This window comes from Melozone crissalis, unplaced genomic scaffold (assembly GCF_028551555.1).
Source record: "Melozone crissalis strain CALT ecotype California unplaced genomic scaffold, PUWL_Pcris_2 ptg000013l_1, whole genome shotgun sequence".
Classification (NCBI taxonomy): domain Eukaryota; kingdom Metazoa; phylum Chordata; class Aves; order Passeriformes; family Passerellidae; genus Melozone; species Melozone crissalis.
The window spans coordinates 32,831,249-32,854,232 of NW_026535791.1; the positions used below are offsets into that span (position 1 = coordinate 32,831,249).

A 22,984-nucleotide genomic window follows, 5' to 3' on the forward strand; every position below is an offset into this window, starting at 1 on the left:
TGTCAGGGGTAAGATGTGATATTTAAAATTTGTGCGTGGAGAAAATTCTTGATTTTGGCATTAAGGAAGCTGTTCTTAAAGATAACCTGATGCCTCCCAGATGCTTCCCTGGCTGCTCTAACAGCTTGTAGACAGGGCAGGAGTTTGTAAATTGGTCTCGTGTCACGTTTGCCTCAGGAAACTGAAACTTCCGAAGATGCCCTGAAGACTGCCGAATGCTGGAAACTTTTGTCATAAAAACAAAAGTTTGGCATTTCAAGCCAAACTGAACGGCGTACCTTACTGACAGTGTTAAATTTGTTGCTAGGAGTTCCCCAAAGCGCTATAGTTTTTTTTTTCGTGTTTTTGGGTGGAAATTGCTCCCCTACCATGCTAGCGCTTCCTTTGCCTTTCGTTTTCCCCTCCGCAGCCGCACTCGCCGCACCCCGGGTGTCCGTGGTAGGGCGGGGGTGTCTCCTCTCGTCCTCAGCCCCGACACGGGCACCGGGCAGCGCCCTCCCGCAGCCGCCCTGGGCGTGGGGCCCCTCCTCGGGCGGGGGCCGGGCCGGGCCGGGGGAGGGTCCCGGCGGGGCGGCGGGCGGCGCCTCCCCCGCGGCGGCTCTCGGGGCGCCTCGGCCGCGTCCCTGCGGCAGCTGGCGGCGGTCGCGGGCCATGGGGGCCAAGAGCCTCTGCCTCGGCGTCCTGACCGTCGCCGTCCTGCTCCTGGCCGCCGCCTCGCAGGGTGCGGAGCCGCCGCCGAGCTGCGAGGCGGTCCGGAAAGTTTTCCAGCTGCGGCGGCTCGGCCCGCTTGGCGGCGTCCCGGAGTTCCCGCGGGCAGGTAAGGCAGACCTGGATGGGGCAGGAGGCACCGGGAACGGCGCGGCCGCCGCGTTTGAATTCGGAGCCGCCGGCGGCGATGGGTGGGTGGTGCTGGTGGCCGGTCTGGGCACCGCGGGCACATCGGGTCCCGTGCTTTGTAGCGACATCGCGGCTGGCCCCTTAAAGAGAGAAAACGCTCTTCCCGGGCTGTGGGCAGTGGGGCACCCCGACACCTGCCTAAAACCCCCCTGTGCCCACCCACTTCCCCTCCGTACCGCGCAGAGCAGAGCGAGCCGCCTTCAGCTGGGGTCATCCTGCTTGCAGCCGTCTGTGGGCAGGCACCGTACAGCCCTGGGGGCTGGGGACAGCCACCGAACCGCGGCTGGGGCTGCTGGAGCCGCTCTGCTGTGCAATGACAGTGACTGACACGGCTGCCGCTGCTCGGGCTGCGCGTTTTCCGTGCGGATATCTGCCTGTCACTGGAACGTAATGGAATAAAATTCTCGGGAAAGTAGAGTCTTCATGGCAATTTGAGTATATCTAGCATTTGTATTAGCAGTTAATTTTTTTAAAAAGTAGATGCTGAATGACGTTGCAAAGCACATATACAGTAAGGTGTGTGGTTTTAGGTTTGAGGTTTTGGTTCCAGCTTTGTGAGAACCTCAGTTGAACTCAGAGGATTAAAACGCAAATATTTTAGTGATCAGCGGTATAGGATATAAAACCAACTTTTTTTTTACACATCTTTAAAGTATGTTCATGTTTGGCTGACAGGTTAACTAGTAAATGTGAGTCAGTGCTTTTTAGACAGAGAATGCAACAAAAGTTGAGTTAATGTCCCCCTCACTTTAAAATATCAATGACTAACCTCATTGGGTTTTTTAAGATAATTTGTGTGGTTTTTATTAACTCTGCAAGTTGAGATAAGGCATACTAAGTTTATTTTAAAGGAATCCCTCAAAAATAGAGCTTTTAATAACTCTAGCTTTAAATGTGACAGATAATGCTTGACACAGTCAATATTGCATTGTGTAGTTTATAAATTGGAGTACTATATTAATTAACAGTACATTTATCAACATGCATGGTTGTCTTCTTGCATAGTCCTAACCTAAAGATTTTATAATTGTCTTTGATAAAAAGAAAATAAACACTTCAGTTGGAAAGCCTGATGAGACAGGTACTGTTCAAATGAAGATGTCTGGAAAGTGAAATCTGAGTTACAGTCCTGTCAGCGATTTAATTTTTCTGTGCTGATTATTTGTGTGGATAATCTCAGTATGAATGATAGGGTATCACTTTATCTATGTTCTTCTCATTCCATAGCCTAGTGTAAATTTTATGCTTTCTCTGTTATTGCTTATTTTGATTACTATACTTTGTTTGTGTACTAGGGATAGGGAGGAAATAATGTTGACTCAAGAGAAAAGAACTATAGTGCTTTATATAGGTTTCTTCTGGTCTGCTTCTCTGATTTCCTCCTTTCCCCTATCATATTTTTTATACTACCACTCACTTTCTTCTTTTGATTTTGACTTTTCTGCATTTCCCGCTCATAGTAAAAACCATGTTTGAATTGTACGAATCTAAAAGAATTCCTTTCTCTGCTGCTGCCCTTGCAAACAGTGAGCAGCAGGAGGTGTGGTACAGCTGTACGGTCAGCAGCCTTTCACTCTTTGAAGGAATTACATTGCTGTGGGCTGCCAGAGTTCTTGTTCTAAGAACTCTGTTCAGCTATCATGAAACAAATAATTGCAAACAGTAAAATCTGTCCAGAAGTGCAATGACAAGAAAATGGGGATTAAATGAGTATTTTAGAAGGTTTAGGTGTGATTAAAGGTATTACTAAGCTCAAAGCGTAATGTGAAGAGAAATGTCAGTTTTTGCTCCTGATCTTCTATATTAAGCCTTCTTTTGAAGCAAGATGTAAAAATACTTTAAAACCTTTTCTGATGACACTAAGAAATGTGTTTGTGTGTAAGATGCACACATGTGCCCATACAACGCACACATTTCTTGTAGGTGTCCCCTTACGAAAACAGGTGTCCAAGCTGCCTTTGCAAGGTTTCATTTTGGTGCTGAAATGTGGGCATCTAGAAGCATTTTAATTATCTTAGGGTTTCCATAATGTTCCCAGTGGTGCTTACAGATGCAGTAACTCTGGGAAACTTACATCTTTCTGGTAGTGGAAACTTACATCTTTCTAGAAGGGCAGTGGGTGGGATACCTTTGGCATCTCAGGTGCTCCTTGTGGGCAGCCACCATGGACAGCCAGTGCAGCTTGTGGCATCCTGGAGCTACTCCATTATCAAATGTTGGTGTTGTCTTCAGAGTAAGCTGCATAAATGCCTGTACTGCATTGTCTCTGTGTCTTTATTTTAGTGGTGCTGTAGACATAACTTAAGAACACTTTCATTTAAATGTCTTAAGCTGAGTCTTTGGGGTAGGGCATGATCACCAGCTGGTTGACATATGGTTTTGTATGCAATGGAAGTCAATAAAATTACAGGGTTTATATTTGTCTTGTTTTCGTTGAATGTATAAAAAAAGGCTGTACCATTCCCATTCTTTCCTCTTCTCAGTAGGAATAAAACCAGCAGCCTTATATCAGTAAATAATGTAAATTCTAGTTCTGGAGATTGTCATGTGTTTGTATTTTGAATATATGTTAACTCAAAAACCTATACATTATTTTATATAATTATTTTTGCAGCTGTTGTATAGAGGTTGTGTATCCTTAAGGGAGAAAAAAAAATACCTCTGTCATCCTATGCAGAAATGACATGTATATGTACATAAAAGTGATCTTGAAGGATGTGGAAACTACAAATTTGAGTTCATGTTATCATCCACATAGGACAGGATATAGTGTTGAAAATGGCAACTAATAATCAAGATATATATTTTTTTTACCACTCTCACAATACTTATTGCTACCCCTGGAAATCAAGACATTTGACTAACTGTTCGTGGTCTTTTGTACCTGTGTTTTGGGAACTATAATACAAACTTATGCTCAGCCCCATCACATGCTGTATTGGAACATTAATTGCCTTCATGCTAATTTCAAGTGTTAGTTGCAAAAATACTTTGTTTTTTTCCTGTCTGGTTCTGTGCTACAAGAACATTTTTGATGGGACTGTACAGAATAACCTCAGTAATTAAAAATCCTGAAAGACACTTTTTTGCTGTATGAAGAATTAAATCAATATAAAAAGTACTTAAAGGTTAGGTCTGGAGTTTTTTATTTTGTTTTTGTGATATGTATGGATATTGGATTACAATATGTCATATTGTAATCCAATATGACTTGGATTATTAAAAAAAAAGAAATTGTCTGCAAAATACTTTTTAGCATATTTTTATTTCCTATGTTCAAGATATTGTATATCCTTTCTGGTATTGTAACCCAAGATTTCTTGAAGATTTCCACTCTTTTACCCTATATGCTAGTAAATCTAGAGCTTTTAGCTAATTTCAGCAGCTCTTTTTTCCCCAGACAGATTAAATGGGAGCTCTGAGCTCTTCTTGTTATCTTGGTTGCAAATAATATTTATTTTTTGGTTTCTTTCTCTCAGAATACCTAGAACAGAGAAGTTGTGTATCCCCAATCCCTGGAAGTGGTCAAGGCCAGGCATGATAGGGCTTTGAAAAACCTTGTCTAATGAAATATGTCCCTGCCCATGGTGGAGGGTTGAAACTAGATATTCTGTAAGGGCCTTCCAACCCAGACCATTCTATGGTCCGATTTTAGCAACAGCAGAATAGGATGGCTGGTGAACATTCCACTCTTGCCTTCCTAACAGAGAGACTCCTGTAGGTATGTCAGTGAAAAAAAAAAAAATCAGGCTTCTGTTTGCACCAAAAAGCTGAATTTTGTGGCTTATTGAAAAATATTACATTTACTGTCACTGTAGAATCAAACAATTCCTAATGAAGTGGGGGGAAAAAAGTGCTGGAGATATTTTTTCTCAGCAGTTTGGTTTTGGTTGGTTTCTGTTTGTTTGCTTTTTTGGTTTTGAGCTGGTTTATTTTTTTCAGGGATCAATCTAGGCTTCTTTTCAGCAAACACTGGGAGATCATGTGTGCAATTATGAGAACAAGAAACATAAAAGAGAGTGAAGAATGTGATTATTTAAAATTTTACTGTAAAGGCTTTCTGGTAGAGAACCATTATGAATATGAAGTTGAATAAATGAGAAAAACCATGCTGGAAAGATGAGATAGTGTCAGAAAAAGTTTTTCTGTGGTACTATTGTTAATTCAAGTTAAAATATTCTTTCTAATTCCCCTTAAAGTAACAATAGAAGTCAGTTTAAAATCCAGCTGGTTACTTTAATGCAATTCCATGATCATATTTGAATTTTAATTTGGGTTTCTAGTATAATTTACATTCCAGTAATTTGGATTTTGGTTCTGCCTCAAGTCAAATTAAATTTTTTGGCTTTTGTTGTATGGAGGCAGGGACACTTCTAATTACTGTATTTGTTTAACAGACATTCAGAGCTCTGGAATATGGTTTAGTCAGAGACAGAAAGTGAATTGCTCTGTCAAATCAGTTAAATGATGTTCATTATATCACATCTGTTTTTGTAAGGACTGTTGCCAACAGCATAATCTTGTGTGTGTGTGAACATTTCACTTCTGGATCCACAAAATGATCACTGTGAAAAGAAATTTGACAATATTTTGAGATTAAAATCAGCAAGAAAGTGGGCTCAGCTCTATAGCAATTCTCCTATCTCGGTCTCCTATCTTTCAGCTTCTCTAGGAGGTCACCAGTGCTCAGTAGTCTTGTCGGACTGGGTTGGCCTGTAAGGTGGTGCAGCTCAAGGACTGCCTGCTGACTCTCACACCGAGTGGAGCAGACCAGGGTTATGTCTGCACTGTTTAAGGCTGGTGTCCTGTGGAAGGAATGGACTTTTGTAATGCCAAGTCACTGCGGCATTCAAGCAGTCTCAAAAATAGGAGGGCTTTTGGACAGGATGACATGTTTTGTTCTGTGAACTGTAGCGTGGGTGTATAAAGGGATGGTGGTTTCACCTTGCTGGAGTGCTGCTTAGTAGGCAGGAAGATGAGCTTGGAGTGTGTAAGGAAGGAGCCAAACTTGTACTGCAGTGTTGTCTGGAGTGCCCTTTGAAAGCAGTATATAGAATTCACCATCTCTTGAAGTGCAGGTGAGAGAAATACTGACTCCAGCTGAAGAGAGCCACAGAAAAAAGTGAGATGATGGTTCAACGGTATCGACAGTCAGGGCCAGGTGCTCGAGGCTGATCCCCATCTCTTTTACTGAGCCAAGCTGAAGTACTTTACAACAATCACAGTGATAGCAAGTAATGCTAAATCTGGAGTGGTGCTTGTAACAAAAATAAGTTAATAAATATTGAAGGATAAGCATGAGAAGGACTTAGGTCTGATACAGGCTCCAAATCCATTTTGAAATAAACCACTGATTTGGCAATTGCATCCAAGCCATATGGCATTTCAGTGCTGGCTTTTAAAAGACTGTTTGTCATGACAATTCTAATGTTTTGGGATTTTTCAGACCCTGGATTTGATCTCTTAGAAGTCTAAATAGACAGGCAGAAATTTACCACAGATCTGGCATTTGCTCTTCCTGGCAGTTAATGGCCTCATCCTGTCAGCATTTGTTTATCGCAAGGTACTGAAAATACAGGTTTGTACAGCTGAGACCATGATTAAAAGTTTGAAATCAGTTCCAGGCAGATAAACCTGCAGCTTAGAACAATTATGTTTTTCTTCCCAAACTGTCTTTCCTAAACTCCAATTATTTTCAGTTCTAAAATCTTTCTTATACCATAACTGTTTACTTCAATATATTTTTATTACAGGCTAAGGTATTTCACTTCCAGTTGTCTTGTGATCCTGTTTCAAGCTGGATCACAGTGTAGAGTCATCAGAATTTGGTACTGAAAAGAGCCAATATGCCCTTTTGGAGTAGAAAGTGTTTTCTCCCTTTATTTCAAAATTGGTTATTGATAAAACAGTTCTTGTGGAAGATGGAAAGTTTTTTAGATGTGAAAACTCAGAAAATAATTGGATGGGTTTTTTAATACTGCTTGTACTGAAATGGAAGGACCTGTTTCACGGTCTGGCTTATGTGTCTTCTGAAACATTATCTCTAAGCTGTTCCTTGTTCTGTAGATCTCTTAAAAAAAAACTGGTAAACTGCTCTGTGGTTTTGAGCAACAATTCAATTTTTAGTCAGTTGGGTTCTTTGTATATTGTATTTGGTTACTTTTTCATGGCCAGTGAAAGCAGCTGTGTTTAATGAGCTGGAACAAAAGTAGATCAATAAAATGTACTTTATATGTACATGATTAACAGTCTTAAAACTATAAAACAAAATTCACTTAGGATTGGGAATGAGATCCATGTTCAAAAGATGCTGCTTTAAAAATACTTTTGATAAAATCAAGGAAATAAAATAATACTGACCTTTCATCTGAAACCATATGCAAATATACATTATTATTTTAGGATTTGGCTGAAAGTGTATCTTCTTGAAGCTATATTCAAGTCCATACAACCTAGATAAAGTTTCAAATTAATTTCTGTAGCAGCGATACCTATATCTCTAGATATCTATACTTCTGCTTTACAAGTGTCAAAGGTTTGAAAGCTAAGCAGTGCCTAACAATTGTTTAAAATACTAAGAAGAGTTTGGGTAATAAACCTAATTTTAAGTTATTTTATTTTAATATTAGACAAATATTATTAATGCCTGTGTACACAGGGGACTGCATGTGAGCAGTTACCCTATATTATTTGTTAATAATGAAAATGGAGATGTTTAAAGGTCATGCAGATGAAAATAAGTTTCTCACTATGTTTCCACAAAATCTTGTCATATCTGTCAGTGCAATAACAATGTATTTGAGAACAAAATTTGGATTGAACTGTTAAGTTTTTTATTAATATAATTTAAATTCTCATATTTGTTCTTTCATGATATGTTTGTTCTTTGTATTAGAAAGCATTGCTTAGATACAGTATTAGAAAAAGATTTTGAACACCACATGATAACAAGGAAGGTGAATAATGTTTTTTATGCTTGATTATGCTCCAGTTGTAAAGTTATAAAAGTATTGAGTTTTCCCTCTGGGATTTCAGTGTGCCCAAAATTAAAAAAAAAATCCTCCTTTGTAGAAGTGTCTCCCAGCCTATTAGGGAAGTAGGGTGTCAGGGAGTCATGGGAATGTTTGGCATTAGGGAAAGACACAGTTAGGGAGATTAGACTGGAAGTTAGGACTGCTCCATATAGAAGTCAATGTAAGTATGTTCATTATGCATCTGTCAGGAATCGGCTCTCCACTGGAGTGTTTGTAATGTTTGGAAGTAGTTAGCTTTGTCTAGTCCAAGATTTACAGAAGGATAGGAGTGGCAGCCATGGGCTGCTCCAGCATTTCAGTATTCTAGAGGATCATAGAATCACAGAATTGTTTGTGTTGGAAGGGACCTCTAAAGGTCATCTAGTCTGCAATGAGTGGGGACATCTTCAACTAGATCAGGTTGCCCAGAGCCCCATCTAAGCAGTTCTTGAGTGTTTCCAGGAGTGGGACATCTGCCACCTGTATCGTGATGTACAGTGCATATTCAACATACTTGACCAACATTAGTTAGCAATATTCACAGCTGGAACAAGATTACATTGTCAGGGAAGTTATATTATGTGACTTTAATTAACTGTAATGAGTGTACTCTTCCCACAGAATTTTAATCAGTATCCCCTTCTGTATAACAAGACCAAATGGTTTAAAGCTTTGAATATTTCTTCTGTGTGTCAATACCCATGTAAAAAAATAAAAAATCTCTTTGGTATTTGTGTTTTGCATACTTTTGTTTTATATTAATCAGTGGAATTGCCTTTTCCTTAGGTGTTGATCTCCAGGTTTGTACTTCTGAAAATTCAACATGCTGTACAAAAAAGATGGAAGAAAGGTATCAGATTGCAGCAAAGCAAGATATACAGCAAGCGCTTCAAACATCAAGTGCTACATTAAAATTTTTAATATCTCATAATGCAGCTGCTTTTCAAGGTAAAACTTTCTGCTTGTTGTTTCCCAACTTGTTCATACTTTTATTGATTTTCATCTTTGATTATTTATGATGTAATAAAAGTTATCTGTTAATTTTTAGCTTCTCCCTATGCTTTTATGCTTTCAAATAAGTAGTACTAAATCATGCATGTGATTAGAAACTGCTTTGCTTTTGTAATTTGTGGATTTTAAAAAATTATATTTGATAAAAAGTAAGAAAACATTCTTGTAAGATGCTTTGAATTTAATTGTAAACCTGTAACTTCACATTCTTTTTAACTTCCTTAACTTGGGGCATACTAAAATGCCCAAGTTTATTAATGCCTGGAGTGCTACAAAAGAGAGATTTTTTTTTTTTTATACCACTGTTTCCACCCACTATATTCTTTGTCTTTTTCTAGTAGACATTCTTGGGTAGTTTGATTTTGAGATTTTGAGATTCTTTTTTCAGATCTAGTTTTTCAGACTCTTGAGTTTCTAAATATGATTTAAAAAATAATTGCATGTTGAACCATAGTTGTTTTCATAAATGACAGGATGTTACCTGATAAGTAATAGGTTTTTGGACTGGTGGTGGGGGTTTCCTTTTTGCTTCGTGTACTGTTAGTTTCTTTTTGATTTAATTAGCCAGAAGTTAATGCAGAAATTGGTTAAGGAGCTGAGAAGATGTGAAAATAGAGATATGAGGTTGTATGTGATGGAAGGAGATACAGAGTTTATATGTGTTGAGGACAAAGCCCTAAAGTCTTGTCGTTCATCTGTTAGTATGTACTTACTAACCTTTATGGCCACTTCATTGGAAAGGATAACATGGTAACTTCATACAGGCTTGGGAAGTTGTCCTTCTGGCAATTCTTTTGTTTTTAACCTGTGATGCTGAAATAATTAGCAGAATGGGGTCCAAAAATGCAAAGTTGACTTTGGAGTCCTAAAGCCTCCTCTTTTTTTTTTTTTTTTTTTTTTTTTTTTTTTTTTTTTTTTTTTAAATTTAGGCTGTCTAATGCTAAAAACAAGCTGGAGTTGCTCGTTGCTCTCCACCTTTTGGGACTTCTGCCATTTAGCCTGTCTAACACAGCTGTCAAAAGGTGCAACAATCAGGGAATCATTGATATAACGTACAGAGGAATCTTTCCATATCTTTTCTGCCTTCGTTCTTCCTTTCAAATTCTGTGTATTATCTTTTTCTTGCTACCATAAAGAGTTAGCCTAGAGTTTGGTACATATTATAATATGTTCAATTTGTTCTGCTGTCTTTAGTCCATCATTTGCATTTAAAAAAATACTTTTCAAAGCATATACTTAAAAGTGAAATCTATTTTATATATCTTATACACTTCACATATTTTTGAAGTACATGCTTTAGTCTATAGTAGTTTTGTCTTTCTTTTTATGTAAAGAAGTATAACAGAGAGAATGTTGCATGGATTCTAGTATTATTTGGATTTAAAACCTTGTTTAACTTTGAAGTAATTCTTTGTGAAAAAGCATGCTATTGAATATACTGCTAATGTTTGAAGAATTGCAACCATTGCTAACTAAAATTGAAACTAAATGATTTCAGATTCAGAAACAATAGTAAGATGCTGCTGATGTTTTTTCAGCTTGGAATTCTAGGTGCATAGTAAGACATTCTATCTGATCTGAATTCAGTTTTGACCCTGCTTTGAGGAGGACTTTGGAAACTTTGGACACTTATTAAGGTCCTTTCAATCTGAATTACAGTATGACAGGGTGCCTATCCCACCACCAAATGTTTAGGCATGCCTTTTACATTTAGACAAGGCTGGGCTGGGCAGATAGGAATGTGATTATCTCTTCTGCTACTTTGGCAATTGGACAGTCGTCTCAGGAGTCACACAGAAAGCTTGAAGGGGATTGTTCGGGTGTGTAGAGAACAGAGCAGATGTCATGGATTTTGTCACTGCTGTCACCTAACTCTTCTCAAAGTATGTTGAGGTTGGCATTAAAGGGGTGGACCAGATCCCAACAGAACAAATAGCTAATTTTTTATCAGTTTCTTATATATTCAGTAGAGAGAAGTAGGCAGTTAAAATAAATTATCTGTATCTGACTCTGGAGGTCTTCAGAGGTGTGTTTCCATTTAGCATTAAATACAGTCTAGAGATCCTGAATCTTCAGGGTGTCTAACTACCAGGGACTTTATGGTGGCTGTCATGGTGAAATGAGGCAGCTGTCTGCCTATCTGTCTATTAACTTGTCACATGTGTGCATGTGTCTTTATGTAAGAGTAAATTAATCCGTATATATTGATATATCTTTGTCACCTTCTAATGTTTGTGAAAATTCCATGGTTCTGTATTGTGGTAAGTGCTGCCTCTTGACAGTAACTATTGGCAATTTTCAAATGATTCAAAAATTCCATGCCTCTTAGGACATGTCAAGCTACATGGTGCAAATTGCACCAATTGTGTACTGGGTACTACTGAGTACTGTTAGTTTTTTCCTTATGTTTCGGGGTGTTTCAGAATGTGTGTTTTCTTTTTTGTGGTGAATCTTCTATTTCTTTTTTAATAGCTTTGAGGAATGGTAAGGGAACAGAAGGATGGGTGGCAATGAAGTTAAATAAGATATTAATCCAGTAAGTGGGAGATATATTATGGAGAGCAATATATCATTTTTCCCTTGGGAAAGATGATTAGAGAACTTAAGCTGTATGATAATTTTGTTTCAAGACAATAATTTTGATAGGATAACATTATTGCACATTTCTGAATTTTAGTATTTCTTATCTTAATATTTGAGGAAGAGATTGTTGCTGCTGTACAAGGATTGCTATAGCATCTCCCTTCTGTTAACCATAAACCCAAATCCTTTTTAAACCTTACATTTGCATGACATAGACATATCTCAAGATGTACACACTCATTTTGTACAGTTCTTAGATGTTACTCAAAGTTCACACTGACCTTTGTCTATACCTGTACTCAAAAGATTAACAAGTGCCACCAGGGTTACAGTGTAGTCACATTGCAGTGCTGGTTTTTGTGTAGAGAAAAAAAGAAATCCCTACAATTTCTGAAATTTGGAGAGGAATTGAATAGGCATTTAAGAATCTGGTGAACTACAGTAGGAGGGAGTGCTGTGCAACAGAATAGCAGATCTTGTGTCACTTCACTATTTTTCCACAAGAGAGCTCATAACCCTTTTAAAAGTGGCCCTGTATGACATAGAGCAAGATAACAGCTTGTCTGGTTGAAAGGGAAGTTTAGAGATAAGAATTTAGTTGTGGAGTCTAAAGCAAATGGACTTCTCTTTGTGCTACTATATTTGGCACCTCTAGTAGTGTGGCATAGTTTTCATAAATATGGAAGCATCAATCATTTCTGAATGAGGCTGCCTGTCACTGAAGCAGAGGACTTGGCAAATGTGTGTCTGTATGCAGTAGGTAATAAACTGCACTCTTCAATAGAGCATTACCTGACTCTTCATACTGTGTAGGAAAAATTTAATGCCTTTGCCATGTAAGTTCTGAAGTCTGTTGACTCAGGCTTTCTTGATGCAGTTTCATGCTTTTCTATGAAATTATTGCTACACAGTAGATCAATTTCCACTTTATCTTAGAGCATAATTAAATGAAGTAAAATTGTTGCATCATATCGTTTGAGATCACAGTACAATTATTACATTTAAATAGGAAAAAGTTTTAGTCAGTAGCTAAAGTAAATTGTGTGAACTAGAAAATGGGTTGAAATCTTCTGAGCTGCTTTCTCTGGTAATCTATAAGAAATAATGGAATTTCTGTTCATCTTTGTGAAACTAAATGTGCCCTGGCACTAATTCAATTGCTTTCCACTTGTGAAATTTTCTGAAGAATGATTTGAAGATCAGAAAACTTCCAGCTAGAGCTTCTATATCTCTCATGGTTTCAAATGATATGTTGCCTGTCAGATCATTTGCAATACAAACTGCTTTGATGTTCTAACATTTTCTTCTTTCATATCTCCATAATCCTTTATATTTTAAGTGTGATATAAATAAGCCTAAATCTAAATACTGGTGAATCCCACTTCTTTTAATTAAATGAAGTTTAGGGATTCTATTAAAAGGCAAAAATGTGGACAGGTTGAGAGATTCCATTTGTCACTCTGTTATATTGAGGGATGAGAGTCTCAAAAATATCTGTGGTTCACCAGAGTTATGTTCCTCTTTCTCGATTGCTCTGCAGCCCTTCCCACAGCTATGATCATGCTTCCCTCTGGACTGAAAAAGTAGGGAATTTTAATAGCACAGAAGAATCATTGTACCCACGGATTGGTCTAAGGAACAAAGCTGTTATACAGCCTTTATTCTTCAGGAACCATCTATTTATATGGTATTTTGAGTCCTTTATAATAGAGAAGCAGGATAAACATTATGCTAATATAACTTACATTTGGACCCAGTGTGTCTGTATATACATAAAACAGAGCACTAAAGGACTGCTATAAGTGCAGAAATGTAGAGATTTAGATTAATACCTAAAATTTCATTATTAATCCTGAGTTTTATTTCTGTATTGCAAGCAAGTCTTTTATCATTCCAAAGGAGTTTGGTTCTACTCTATCTCATTCTTATCTTCTCGCCTATATGTGGGCTGTCCCTGTAGGCACTCCTGGAGTATAAGTATGTATCTATAAATGCACAGGGATTTAATGGGCTTCTGTAACAGTTTTCACCACATCAATCTTTTCTCTAAATGTTCTTTTCAAGTGTGCACTTGTGCTCCTGTATTCTAGTCTCAGCCTGTTCATTTACCATCAGTTATTTCTCCTAGTTACAGTAGTGTCTGAGTTACAGTTAAGCTGATGTCAGTGCACTATTCAGTCTCATACTCGGTGAGTACTAAGATTTCTTTCATATTTTTGTTAATACCCAGCTAACTACGGTTTTGGTTTATGTTTCTGTAACACGGTGATTGGTACACACATATGCTAATTTAGATTTATTTTATGCTTTATGTAGTTCTTATGCATTTGAAAAAGGAAGTGAAGTACAGATTTAAAGCATCATTCCCTTGGGAGCAGTGGCCATAGAAAATTTGTATTTTCATGGGTGCCTGCTTCCTGATTATTCTGAGAACTTTGGAAAGCTAATAGCTGACAAAATGCAGGAGTTTGAGAGACTGAACTCCAGCAGAGAAGGTAGTATAAAATTGTTGGTTTTGAATGAATGTTTAATATTATTTCAAAGGTAGAATTGCCTGCAGCCTTTTAGATTTCAAAGATTTTCAAATACCCATGGAAGTTTGCACTTAGTGTTTTTATTCTCTGTTACGAAAAAGTAAATACCTAAAAAGTTAGTAAGTCAAGTCTTGTTGAAAGACGGAACTCAAAATAGTCCTGATGCAATGGAGACCAAGTGCGAAAAAATTGTTGTTCAGTAGGAACAAATGCAAAGTGCTCCATTTAGCTGGGGAGGAACAGTGGAAGACATTATAGTATGGGAGATTTCTTGCAATGAATTTGTTCTGTAGGAGAGGTTCTGTGGATAATGATAGATCATCAATAATGAAAGACAAAAGTCAGCAGTTTCACACTGTTGTCAGGCAGGCAACTATTTTAAGATTCTTAAACAGAGACAGCAGAGATCTGTGAATTGAATCTTCTGTTTTGCGTAGGTAAACTGGAGAACATTGTTCAGTTTTGGGTAGTGTACTAGAAAGACATGGACCAGTTGGAAAGAGGAGAGAAAAAATATGCTCTGAAACCTACATAGAAAAAACTACACGTAAGAAAGTGCTTATCTGTACTCCTTCATAGTAGATAAAACCCCAGTGGTGTCGTACTGCAGCAAAGAAAATACAGGCTCAATATTAGCAAATATTTTCCAATGACAGTATTAAAATGCTTTTGGTTAACAATTTTGGGAATTCTACATCTTAGAAACAAGCTGGACAAGAAAACAGTTGCTAAGAATTATGTTGAAATAATTCTGCTTGCAGGCCAGGTTTAGACTGGAGTGCTCAACAGACTTCTTGGCCTTAGGACAGGTTTAAAATGTGATTTACAAAGAAAAGTTAAGTGATTTAAACGTTTTAACTAGTTTTAAGATTAATCTGTGGGTGTTATGCTCTAGCAAAAAGGGTTTGTTCATTAATCTCTCTCCAAGAAGATTACACAGTTCCTTACTATAACATAATGGGATGGATTGCTTCAGTCATAAAGACTCCTGCAGAATGGGTTTAAATTTAGAATATTATATGTCAGTATTAAAAGAACACAAATTTGTTCATAACTTGATACATGATGGGTTTTTTTCATTATTAGTTCTACAGTGGAACTATAGTGTATAGAACTAATAGATCTGTACACTGTCACTTATGCAGATATGCTATTATGAACTACATATTTTACATGGGAAATTCAAAGAATTGTGCAGTTTTTACAGTACAGACAGTCTTATTTTAACCTTTTTTAGTTTACAATTTCCATCTTGGTGAACCTGACGTACTGCTTAGAAGTGGAGTCATGTACTGCATTTCAAAGGCTTTGTGAGTGGTAAAACAAGTTTGGTTTCCCAACAGACCTAATGTTATCTGGTGTGACAGGGAATTTTAAAGATAGGTATGTTTGCATCTAGAGTGGATAAATCTGATTGTATTTTAAGTGATTTTTTAAATTAGAAAACGATTGTGTCAAAACAGCAAAAAGGAAAAGTGAGGAAGGGTAGAATTGCATCAAATTGGAATTAATCAAGCATTAAAATACATTATTACAAAATTCAGAAAACCAGGCACTAACTTTTCCTGTAAAAAGTTATGCCAGTACTTGAAGTAGATGAAGTATAGTAGAGAGAGAATTAAAAGGACTGTACTGTACACATAAACCTGGGAGGAGAATTTTGCTTCTGTGGAGACAAAAACTGAAGGTTGTCACTGAAGACCCCAGGATTTGCCAAATATCACTGGAAACCTAAAGTTAGACAGCTGAGCTGAGTGTTGCCACTGAGTCCAGTGTCACCATCGACTGTAATGACAGTTTGGACACTTGGCTAAATTTCACCTTTTAGATACCTACGCCGAGGTGTGTCTGAAGCTGCGCCCCAGTGAGCCTATTCTACACATCAAAGGAAGAGCCCTCAAAAGTTCCCTACTCTCTGAAACCTTACAGCCACCCTATCTGACAGTGCAAGCTGTGAGTGAAGTTTGGGAACAAAAGCAGGTTATTGAGCAGTAAGCTCACACTTGAGTTTCCAGCCTGTCAGCTGCTTGGAGATGATTGCTGTTGTCCTGATGTAAATGAAAGTTGGCTTACTGCTTCTCCCTCCTGCTACCTGGACAGGCAGAAATGTGCAAGAAGATTCTGTAAGCACAGTGTAAAATATATTGTTCATTCTTTTGGTTATCTTGTGGCAATTTGCTTATGTGCAAAATAAGAAGTGAATATCTACTTTTCTTTCTGTTCTTCTTGAATTAAGCAGAAATTTATGTGTGTCATGTAATGAAGTAGATGACAGTGATTTTTACAGTGGTAATGAAACAAACGTACTAATATAAAACACATCATGAGCAAGTGTAAGTAGCTGTACTTTGATTCTTAAAAGGGCTATTGATACAAGTAATATCCATTTTTAATAAAGCTACTAATTTCATCTTGTATTGAAGGCCTGAACTTAGGTCTGTGCAGACTAGAGGAGTGCCATGATAGAAATCTGCTGATCCTCGAGTTTTGGAAGAAAACATTTTGTATTCACTATTTCAGTGCATTTGAAATGCATATTCATTGCAGGTCAAAATACAGCATGCTACAGATCTGCTGTAGATCAGCTTCATAGCCATTCAGTACTTGCACAGTAGCCATTTATCTAGGGGTTTTCAGTAGTGTCTAAAAATGCAGCAGAATTTACTGAGGAGAGTTGGCTATTTTCTGGGTTATTTATTTTGCAGTATGTAACTCTTTCCTATTCCAGCTGTCTTTGTCTGTATATCTACTTAATATTCACTGTGGTAGAAGCAAAGTGAAAAATTAGCCCTGTAGTAGTTTGGTGATTAGGGTACTTGTGTGCCACAAAGCAAGGGTACTGCTCCAGTGAGTATTTTAAATTTGTATAATTTATAAATACAGTCTACACTCTCAGGCCTGAATCACTTTAGAACAAGTGTTTTTCAAGTTATGTTAGAGATGTGGGGTGGATATACTTCCAGTGTCCAGATCTCATCTATTTTATTGCCTTATTCAGTGAATCCTGTAAGGTCACCAGACTTTAAAAAAAAAAAAGGAATTATTTGCTGATTGGGAGACAATTAACTAACTTCTCTTAAGAAAAAAGAGATATGTATTTAAATTCTAGTGGACATTTTCCTCCACTGCTACCACTGTGATAGCCATGGGCTGGCTGCTTGTGGAAATGAACTTAGGCAAAGATGTTCTGCAGGGCCCGACTTGCTGAGAAGATTTCTTTAAAATCAAGTATATATGTTATTTTTAAACTGAAGTATACCAATCTTTGTTCCATACTTGTGTAAAACACATTATGAATATATAACTATATTTATTTATTGTTGGGCATCTGAAAATAATTAAATATTTGAAGTATTCCTTTTTCTTTATGTTGTGCCTATGAGGTCTTTTGAGTTATTTAAGATGGGATAATGTAGTTATAATTTACAAGATTTAGAGATGTACAGAGAAGGACTAGAAATTTGAAGTTATAAAATGGCTTTCCGTTGTGTTTGTGTTATGTCATAACAAAATAAACTAAAATAATTTACAAGCGAATTTTCTTTGTTTTCTCTAACACAATTTTAATATCATGTTATTTTGAACAAATTGCTGGTAACATAGAATGCCTGATTATCACCAATCAGTAATTTTTTTCACTACAGATCTGTTACCTAAAAGCAAGCCAGAATCCTATAAGCAAAGTAAGACTTAGTTCAACCATATTAAAATTCTATGTCCATTTTAATTTGATTTTGGCTGTGTGACCATGTTATACTGAAGCTATTACCTGGCTCAGTGGTCCCACAGACAATTTCCCTTTCTCATTCCGATTTTATTGTAAATGATTGTCAGCATAGCACAGGAAACTGCAAATTCAATTTTGATCAATCCCACGAGAGACTTGATTCTTCATGACTTACTCTTGTTGTTTTGAAGGTAAATTGAGATAGCCATCTAATTTAAGGATTTCCTTCAGAGCAGAGGATTAAAATCTGTAATTTGTTTTATGCAAGGTCTTTTTCTTTATTGTGTTATTAGGTAGAAGCTAATATTTAAGGAAATTTTGTAGTGATTGCTCCCATGGGAAAGATGTAGGTCTTCATTTAATAATTCCATTTTATATTTAATGGTTTTTTAAGCTGGCTTTCTCCCCCTTGTTTTTACACCTGGGGATCATAAGCCTGCTGTTTTCTTTCAAAGACAATGTTTTTTGAGTAGTTACAATAATTTAGGATTTCTAAGATAGCTCTGCCTCCACTCACTGCGCTTCGTCCTTACTGTGAGGCAGATTAATGACCCCTTTGGTTTAAAGAAATTTGATTTTGCTTCCTCTTTCAGTGCTGTTACTGTGGTGCAAACTAGCCCAGAACATGGAAGATGAAATAGTGAGAAGTTAGGAGGGCACCATGAAGAGAAGAAAAGGTAACTGCCTAAGAACAAAATGGTTTAATGGCATAGTTCAGTGTGACCCTCCCAGAGGCAAAGGTGTTAACAGTAGGTCATTGGGATGAGACTCAGGGCTTGATTCAGCTGCACAACAGGCATCTCTCTAGTGCTGCTTTAGCTATCTTAGGGTATCCTTTCTGTCCTCCTGGCCAGACACTACAGCAAGGTGCTGGTCCCACAGAAGATACCCTGCAAAACCTTGAGAAAAGCAAATTACTCTGTACTGGACAAATGATGCAGAATGTAGAAGTCGACAATGCAGTGTCTGCATGTGAGGTAGGGGAATTTAGTCCCATCATGTTCAAAGGAAATGAGATCAAATATGTCTGTTTGAAGTGGAGTCAAGTAACTCCAATGATTACTCCTTTTTACTTACATCAACTGTATGTATGTATATTCTGAAAGCAATGGGCTAAGTTATATTGTAGCCCTAGACAATGTCGCTGCTGCAGAAGAGTCACTAGAGCCTAGGGAAAGAAGATTTAAAAAATTGCTGCTTTTGAGGAAGATCCCAGTTTTTGAGTTAAGATGCAGAACAGACCAGGTAACAGGTTGAAAAAAAATCATGATCATAGGTTTGGTCTTGCTTCTAATACAGACTTGCTTTACTAACTGAAATAGTTCTTTGATACTCAGCTTCCCTCCCTGCAGTTGCTATGGTTCCTAATGCAACTGGAACAGAAACTTACTGTCAAAGGATTTGGTAAGATGTACAAAGGTGCAACCTTTTTGCATATTTTCTTAAAAATCAACACCTCTTATAAAACCAATCAAGAGCATTTATCCTAGTGACAAAAAGAATTAAAAATATCTATGTCAATTAAAGATCTTCAGAAAAAACTGAGCATTAGCTATGTCTGTGCACTCATCACAGTAGTGGATTAAAGAAAACAAATAAAAAAATCTGAGATGAATAAACCCTTAAAAGCCAATCTTTAGAGAAATAATAAGAGAAGTATAAAATTAGGACATTAAGCAGAAAGAAAAAGGAAAAGTAGGTCTGTCTTTTTAATTTCTTAATTTCTTTAGAGCTTTACAGTTCCCTTACCTGCCTAGTGCCTGACTAAAGACAACAGTGCTTTCTTGAGAAGATCACAAGCTAAAATTATGGTAAGTATCAGAAAGGAAGGTGAAAATCAAAGGCAATATTAAGAATTCATCAATTGCTTTTTGCAGAGAATCCATAAAGTCTCTATTCTGCTTCTTAAATGAGGACACTACTCTCCTCATGTAACCTAAAGAAAAAAAGTTTGGGTTTTATTTAGGAGACTATAACTCCTCTGCATTATCTAGCTTTAAATTTCAGTGAAAACAGTACAGCTAGAAGCTGCAGCTGCAGTAGAAGGAGCAGTGCCCTAACTTGGCTCATTTACATGGAAGTAACTTCTGTGACCCTGAAAGAAGTCCAGCCTTGGCATTCTTCTCACTGTTCGTGCTGAGAATTCAGAACAAGTGATAGCTTTTAACTTGTCACACCTGAAAATGCAAAACCCATACGGTGTGAGACCAGCGTTGCAGCACTTTCTTGAAAACTTATAAAATGAAAATTCTGACGACCAAGAAAGCTCTATTTAATGTTCTAGGAAAATGAAGCAAGAAAAGTGTTCTGAAGAGAGCAGGTAGAGTTTAAGTGGTTTCACCGAAAAACCTTCTAACTTATTTCTGTTCCCATAATAATATAGGAGAAGGTGGTAATGGTTACTCTTGACTCAAAGCTTTAGAGCATGGAAAAATTCTGGGGAAACGTGCTGGTTTGTTCTACAGCTCTGTTTTCCTATTTTATTTTTTTTTCTTTACCACTTAACCTTCAGAAGTTGACTCTACCTATTTAATATATGAGATATGCAGAGTTAGTAGCATTCTTTTGCTTGGGTCCACATTGACAGAGTAAATAGTCAGCATATGAACCCGGTGAGCTACCAAGTAAATCCACAGTGGTGAATGCAGCTTCTAGGCAGGGTGTCTCTGGCAATGAGGAGGTACTCAGCTGGTTGAGGTTCATTTCCAATATCTAGGCATAAGCAGTACCTAGGGCAGTGCTTCCCCAGTTGGTTAATATACGTGGACCAGATGGACTCAGGTAGGAAATAAGCCATACATTTTAATAGTCAAGGGGATTAGTCACTGGAACAGGTTGTTTGGGGGTGATAGAATATCAACCCCAGGTCAACTTCTTCACTGCAATCAAATGCCAGCCACTGCCCTGTTTTGTAAAGGATTATTTTGCAGGCCCAAGGTGTGTTACAGCAGTCAGATCTACAATCCTGTTCCAGTCTTAAAAATGGTAAGTGTGAATGTAGGAAAGCATTCATCATAGTACAGTCTGGCACTGGAGTGATTCTTTGAAAGATGTATAGTGTCAATTTAATGAGAAAATTGAATGCAGACTGCTCCCCACGCTTCCCTCCATATTTCTTCCTCATGCAGAATTTTAAGAGGAGACCGCTGAGCTATTCAGTCTCTCCAAGGAGCTTTGCACCTAAGTGAGATTTAGCACTGTATGTGAATCACAAAGTTAATTTTTTGTTTTCTTATTTAGACAGAAGTCTAAATATCACATGAAGTGTTTATGGTTGATTTGGATACTCTTTGCAGGCTTTATAAATTTTTTACAACCTTAGGATTTATGCGTTTTTGTATCCTGAATGAATACTTTCTGGATGGTTTGGGTTAGGAGTATCAAGTCACGTTACCTATTTAGGTGCTGAAGTCACTTATTTCTTTCAGCATCACAGACTTGTACACCACTAACATTATTGCTCTGTGCAGTCAGTTTTTGCATAGTTATTCATTAAGGCTTTTTTAAAAAGATAATAGCCAGAATTTCTTCTTTTTGTTTCACACTCTTCTCTATGATTAATACTCTCTAACGGAATTTGTCTCAGGCTTTTAAGAAACCAGTAAAACCTGAGATCCATTTATGGGACTTCAAGCTATTGAGTTTTACAACAAAATGGGACTTTCAAGATTTTGTCCAAGCTTTTGTTACTTGGTCACAGAGGGAGAAAGGTTGTGCATGACAGCTACTTTATTTTTTACAAAACTGAGGTACTTTGAGCATCTTGACATCTTACATCGCTGCTTTTTTACCATGAAGAAACAGTTTCTGCCTGTTCCTTCCCTGAGTCATCTTCCCTTTATCAGATTAAATCTGTAGAACTATGCAGGGAAAGAATGACATTAGAAGCAAGCTTCCATGATTTATTATTAATTGATAAATGAGTCTTTACCTTATGTAAGTAATATTGTGCCTCCATTCTTTAGCAGGCTAAACTTAATGTGCCTTATTAAGTGAAACCGGGTTATTTTTACTGTGATTCTCTAGTGAATATTATTTTGAGCTCTTATTTGGGTGTGCTTTCAAATATTTCTTTTGATTCATGACTCTGTTGCTATAGTAAGTATATAGGATTGAGAACATTCCTAGTTGAAGGAAGTAAATGAATGGTAGGAATAAAATAGGACTTGTATAAATCATCATTAAAATTCTAACTTTTACTGGATTTTATTATATAAAATAAGTTAAGCAGAAGTTTGTAATGGAGATAATTTCTCTTATGATATGTATTGAGTGGATAAACTTTCAGCTATGTTTTTTTGATCCCATAAAAAGTTATTTTCTGTATCTACAAATCCTAGTCTTATCTGTGTAATGAGGTCACCAGAGTTATAACGACAGTATGCTGGTACATAGCCTACTTTAGATGTAAGAAAATTAATATAAAGAGAAAATGCTTGTACTCCATGCTGTCTGCAATGAGTTCTACTTGAGAAAATTTTCTTTTAAAGGGTCTTTTCTGTTTCTTCTCCCAGATTTATTCCAACACCAGTATCTAGTTGCCCTTTGAACATCAAAACCTGTTATAATCTACTTGTTGTTACTACCCTAGTAAATTATGACTTGGAGGATGTCTGAGAAATGGATTAAGTGAAAGCATTTTTACTTGTGATTTCTGTTTTTCTCTTGTCCCTTTGATGAGTTTTCAAAAATTAGATGTAATGACTGCTTCCAAGTATATACTTTGTGAGAGCACAGTAGCCAGAATCTTTCCTAACCCTTTAATTGTGCTACTTTTTCTGCAAAACTTGGTGTTTGTTTCCCTACCTTTGTATTCAGGGAGGGAAAAAGCATCTACCTAGAAATGGATAGTAGGGGGTACTTGGACTCTGTTCTCTTATATATTTATGTGTTTTGTTTTAAACAGCTGGTGGATTCAAAACCTAGAATGCTTCAAGCACTGAAGCTTGCCAAGACATTCTTGCTCTGTCTCCATAGCAGAGCCTAGCCCCCTAGCTCTTTCTGTCTTTATCTCTGAGTTTTTGACGATAATGCTAGAGATAGATAGAAATCTATCTATCTATCTATCTATCTATCTATCTATCTTTTTTTTTTTCTGCTCACCTTCCCACCCTGAGAATTTTATATCCCAGGACAGAGGCCAGCTAGCTGACTAGGACTGGTGAGAGATACTTGCTTCCACATGGCTTGTTAATCCCAAGGGGAAGCCCCATCTGTCT

General features: G+C 37.3%; 1 protein-coding gene across 6 annotated transcripts in view; it reads left to right on the top strand.

The window, feature by feature from the left end:
* Window positions 1-629: 629 nt before the first annotated feature.
* The window catches only part of GPC5 (glypican 5), a 588,801-nt gene continuing 566,446 nt past the window's right edge, over window positions 630-22,984 (top strand). For all 6 annotated transcript variants that reach the window (XM_054271913.1, XM_054271916.1, XM_054271915.1 and 3 more), the window contains exons 1-2: window positions 630-817; window positions 8,697-8,858. In XM_054271913.1, coding sequence (XP_054127888.1) covers window positions 652-817; window positions 8,697-8,858 — 328 coding nt within the window. In that variant the 5' untranslated portion in view covers window positions 630-651. The remainder of the gene's footprint in view (window positions 818-8,696; window positions 8,859-22,984) is intronic.